This window comes from Pteropus alecto, unplaced genomic scaffold (genome assembly GCF_000325575.1).
Source record: "Pteropus alecto unplaced genomic scaffold, ASM32557v1 scaffold88, whole genome shotgun sequence".
In the NCBI taxonomy this organism is placed as follows: Eukaryota; Metazoa; Chordata; class Mammalia; order Chiroptera; family Pteropodidae; genus Pteropus; species Pteropus alecto.
In genome coordinates this window covers 13,939,246-13,944,971 of record NW_006494611.1, presented here as the reverse complement: position 1 = coordinate 13,944,971, position 5,726 = coordinate 13,939,246, and the positions used below count along the sequence as shown (strand labels likewise).

Sequence of the window (5,726 nt, the reverse complement as noted above, 5' to 3'; positions counted from 1 at the left end):
GCTAGCCTGTGTACCTAACCACCTACTTCTCTTTTTTCCCTGTGAGAAAATGAAAAAAAGAAGAGAGAAATTATGTTTTGAGTTCCATATAATCTATATGAACTAATAATAATACTAATACAAATATAATTCTAGAAAATAACTTTTATTTTTTGACAATGTAGTATTTTCCAGATTTCATTTAAATAGTTATTTTTGTTTTATCTGCTTTTGGTGAAAACTGCTGGGCTATTCATGTGCACTGAGGGTTATTCTGGTGATCCTGGGGTCCAGAAGACCTCAGAAGTCAAATTAGATATGAAATCTCAAGGTTTCCAGTCCGCTTAGGACACTTCCAGAAGATCTTAATTCTCTGATACTGTTCATCTGCATGAGGTTCACCAGCATATACTAGATCTGGATTTGGGGATGCCCCTGTAAAGTTTGCTGTATTATTATTCAACTAAATATAATGAAGAAACTTCTTTTATTAAATTTATAAATTTATGATGTTCACTAATATTGGTTTATTTACAGACTGTAGCTACAAGCTGCTTCAACTCATCAATGAGTAATATTCATGAAATGGAAATACAGCTGAAAGATGTAAGTTCTTTTTCTTTTATTAAGTTATAGATAAAGAGGACTAATTCATTTACTGTTAAATTTCATGGAAATTGACAGCGTTGATGCTGTGACTTGAAAAAATCTGTTGAGATGGAGAGCTGAGTGGTTTGAGATTATCTCTCTACGTTGCTACCTTTAGGTCTCTTTCTAGGTGTTCAAGAGGACCAGTTCCTCTAAGCATGGTCCTGTTTGGCTAGAAAGCCCTAGAAATCATCCATCACTACCAGATACCTTAACAGTAACCTTCTCCACCTAAATCTAATTTGCCCTACCATTTTTTTAAAATTATAATATAATTTAATGTATAAATTCTTTCTGTTTATCTATGTACGATGTAGTTTGAAATTCTACCAATGGAACCAGGATTTGCTTTCATAGTTTGAAAAGGAAATACATTCTTTGTATACTCAGTACTTCTTTTCTCTAAAATTTGATATGAGGTTATTTTAGATATACGGTAAAGCCGTATTATTTTAAACTTACATCTTAAATGGATTGGTAGATTTCTTTGAGAATTAAATAAATTGAGGCCACAGGACTAATCATAGCATATTTTTTCAAGTTTTAAGATTACATATACAAACTATGATATTCTTGATTTAATTATTAGGCCAGTGGTAGGTATTTTGATTCCAGAAATATTACTGGCATGTGTCTATCCTGATCTAAGTATGCTCTTAAGATTCCTGTTTTATTTCACCTAGCAAGTATACCTTGAGATTTATTTGATCATCAAAAGAAGAATTTAAAATCCGTGGAGTGTCTGTATAACAGGGTACTACAGTACTCTTATCAAAGTGATTAGAGGTAACTAAAATAAAGAAGAAACATAGTTTTTAAAGAACTATCAAAATAAGTTTTTGTGTGTTGTATATTATCTCCAGCATCTAGAACAGTTGGAAAACAGACTGACTGCAGTCTTGTGGAGTTTCTTGATTTTTACTAGTGTCCTTTTAGCAAAGTACCTGAAGATATATGCTATTTTCTTAAACTCATATGTAATTTTCAGGCTTCTCAGCACTTACTGCTTCAAATATCAACTAAAGTTATTTTTAGATGATTTTTTTTTATGAAATTAACTTTAAAATGTTATGCATTTATTCCCAATCTTTTTATTCTGTTCTATCTTTCCAGCTTATTTAAGGATTACTTTGTACTTTTCTGCTCTGTTTACCTTCAAATGGTGATCTAGAGTCAGCAGAGTCTCTTAGACTCTAATATGCATATGAATCTAGGGGATCCTTATAAAATGCAGATTCTGATTTCCACGGTATAGGTTAGAACCTGAGATTCTGGCTTTCCAACAAGCTCCACCCTCTTCTGCAGCTGTTGCTGCTGCTCCTCCTGCTGGTGGTTCGAGGACCACCCTTTGAGAACCTGTCCCCTTGGAATCTAAGCAAATCTTTTAGATCAGGAGAATTGTATATATAATTGGAGGATTTAGGGAGCAGTGATTGAGAAATCTCACTCCCCATAGTCCACACACTTACATTATTTGTCTTTGATAGCTCAGCAGTTATAGACCCATACCCTTCCTCAAAGCTCCCACAAAACTTCCTATAGAAGTCTGCCTACCTACTTTAAGAGTCAGTGTTCGTTATGCTAAAAGAAGCCCAGAAAACCTAAGTTTACCTTTCTTAAGGCCTAGCTGTATCATTCTTCGGCTATCATTTCTGTCTGGCTGACATTTTGAGATAATTACATGGAGTTAATGCTGTGAACATTGTCTGACGTCAGCAGCTTTCAAACTAAATCAAACCAAATAGCTAAAGGCAGTTTTCATAGGCATTCTTGTTCTTCATTTTAAGAAATGTGATTTTGAGACATAGACTTTAGGGAAGATAACTGTTTTTAAATTTTTTATTTGGGAAAAAAATCAAATTTATAGAAAAGTTAGAAGAATAAAAATGCTACATAGAACTTTACCAAAATTCAGTCATTGTTAACGTTTTTCCCATTTTGTGCTCTCTCTTTCAATCCCCACTCCCTCACACACATACAATAACACAAAATATTTTTATATGAAACATTTGAGAGTGAGTTGCATATTTCCACAGCCCTTTAAGCCTGTGTACTTCACTGTGCATTCCAAAGAATGAGGATATTTTCTTATATGACTAAAATATAGATAGCAACTTTAATAAATTTAACATGGACACTACTACGTAATCTATCATCCATATTCCAGTTTCGTCAGTTGACCCACATTTTTATTCCTCCAGTAAAGGCCAACATTTTAATCTACATTGAAATTTTTGCTTAAGGAATATTTAATGATTCTTTGTCAAGCCAGTGGCATTTCATGGGGCTTCATTTTTGCCCACATTTGTTCTATATTTCTATTGATAATTTAGATGGAAATGTTAAAATGCATGCCTAATGATTGTATAGATGACATAAAGCTGGGATAATTAATACAATGATGACTAAAGACGCAAAACTAATATCAACATTTACTGATAGCTCTCAAATCCATTTATTGATACGATTAAGAGAAGAAAGCAGATGCATATTGTCAATGAGTAGAAGTGGAGAGTGAAGATGTGTTTACTACTTTATTTAAGTAACATTGCCATCATGTGGCCTTTTGGAATATTGCCTCTCAAATCTTAACACGTAAGCGTGTTTCTCATTCTTAAGTAATATGTGTTTATGGACGGGCTCCTTTAAAAGAGGAAAATTTTCAGGACCATCCAACATTGACTTAAATTATTTATATTGAAATATTTCTTAAATATGGAAAAAAATTGGTATAAAATTAGATATTTTTAGTGTCAAACAGGATTTATAAGTATTTGGTTATATGTGTGCCTTTTGAGTCATAGAATACTACTCTCTTATCAGCTAAATTTGAGTATATAATACAGAGTGAATATACGTATCCCGACTTGATAAGTGAACTCTTAAGCCATGGGAGAACAAATGTTATAACTGTCCAATGGATGCAGAGAGAAAAGTATCTGGTCAAGTGGCTGGTGGGCCCTGGACTAAGTCTTCAATTCCAGAAGTCAGCTCTGTCTTCTTAATCTATTTTCCAGTTCTACAGAAAACAGACATTGAAAATCCTTTAAGCACCATACCTAGAAGATTTGCTCAGAAGTTTGTAAGATATTCATGAAAAGAGCCTAGCAAAGGTTGGAGGAACTCTCTAGACTTAGAGTTTTCATATATATAGATACTTTTGGACATGCAGTTCAACTGCCTATATTGTTAAAGAATGGAAATTCTTACCTGAAAGAAGATGCCCTTATATGCAACCAAGAACCTCCAGTATGTTCCTTAGCACTTATCTCACCCCTCCAGAGTGAGAGACCAGCTTGTAGGGGAGGGGAGCCCCTCCTTTTACAGTATACCTACAACAAACGTAGGGTGATTCAAAAAGAATCGAAAACTTTGGAAAATATATTCCAGTACATGTGTTTTTTTCAGTAAAGTTACACCATGCATCTTTGTTGTTGAGAAGTTTGTGTTTATACCTTCTCTTTCCGGTAGCCTTGAAGATGTAAAATATGTTATACATCCTGGCTGCTATTTCAGCTATTAATATTAATAAATTACAACAGGTCTGGGATTAATTATAACACAGGGGTACATATTAAGAACTTGTAAGATTATAGAAATAGCTGTAAGAAACATCCAAACTTGCAGAGAATTTTTATAAGAGTTTATTTGAACCAAACTGATGACATGCCAAGAAGTAGGATCTCAAATATTCTGGTGATGGACAATTCTGCAGTTTTTTTTGTACATTTGGAATTGAGGGCAGTAAGGAAGATTACATGAAGGTGGGAGAAAGAAAGTGGGGGAAATATAGTTAACAAGCTATGTGCTCCCTCAAGGATGGTTATGCCTCTCTGGGGTCTGAAAAAGGGGATTCCTCAGGTATCTCAAAGGTATGTTAACTTAGATGCACAAGATCAATGGACAGCACTTGCTTAAAAACTTTACTAGAGAAGTTACAGGCCTGCGGTGTGACTACCCACCACCACCTGCCCAGTTAGGAATTTATGATCAGATCACTCTTTGAGGTTACTTTAAATCTCTCAAACTTGGCAGATTTATTAGAACCCCTTTTTTCTTTCACAGGTTTTTTATTACATTTTCATTTATTCATTAATGAGTAATATATTTTTTGAAAGTGTTCGATTGTTTGCATCACTCTCAATGTATTATTTTACTGTGTGTAAGGAACTGCTAGATTCTTTCATGCCCTCTCCTCCCTTCCCTTAATACTCTCAAACTTCTGTTTGAGGCTAAAAGGCTTGCTTGGATGCTTACTGATTCTTGCAGCCATCGTTTCCCTACTTTATTTTGTCATTATCATTCACAAACATCAGGCAGCCACTTGCTGTAGAAACAGTGAACACATGCACAGACTATTAAAAAAATTATCTAAACAAGCCCAGGCCCAGCTGTCCAAAGGGCTCGTGATCTAGACAAGATAAGAAGTGCCATCAGGAAATAATCAAGGTCATGAGTGTAAGATGCCAAATAGAGTGGATGGACAATAAAAGTACTATTGACTTACAAATGAGAGGGAGCTTGGTCAGGGTGGCTATGGGTGAGGAGGCTTGAAAGATAAGCCTGGACTCACTGGAACTTAGTGAAAAGATGGGATTTAAGTGGGCAGGTGATATAGGAAGGGGTTCTAGGGCACTCCGGACAAAGGGAAGAGTTTAAGCAAGGCACAGAGGGTGTGCGTAGCTGTGTAGACAACGGGGCAGTCGTGGAGGAGAGAAAAGCCAGGCTATAACCTGAAGAGACAGGAAAAGGCAGATTGTGGACAATTTTAATGTCAGCCTAAGGGAAGATAGCTTCGGTTTTAGCAAGTTGTGTCTCGAAGCTTTCAAAAATTCTGTTATTAATATAACTAAAATGATTTAGCACTTTGGGGGACCAAGGAAGAGGCTGAAATAAACTTATTAGGAGTAGCTATTTTGCCCCCAAATATAGAGTGATCATCATATTGATTAACCTAAAGCTTTTGGTAATGACCTGTATCTCCTCTTAACTTTCTCAATGGAGAAAATCACTCTGCAACTGACAGTTTCTATTGTTAAGCAAAAAATAAATGGACACATTTTTTTTCTTTTGTCTCTTAATCCAGAAACAATCAGGGT

General features: G+C 35.1%; 1 protein-coding gene across 2 annotated transcripts in view; it reads left to right on the top strand.

The window, feature by feature from the left end:
* The window catches only part of CEP55 (centrosomal protein 55), an 18,346-nt gene that overhangs the window by 4,808 nt on the left and 7,812 nt on the right, over window positions 1-5,726 (top strand). For both annotated transcript variants that reach the window (XM_006925944.3, XM_015599999.2), the window contains exon 4: window positions 517-585. In XM_006925944.3, the coding sequence (XP_006926006.1) occupies window positions 517-585 (69 nt within the window). The remainder of the gene's footprint in view (window positions 1-516; window positions 586-5,726) is intronic.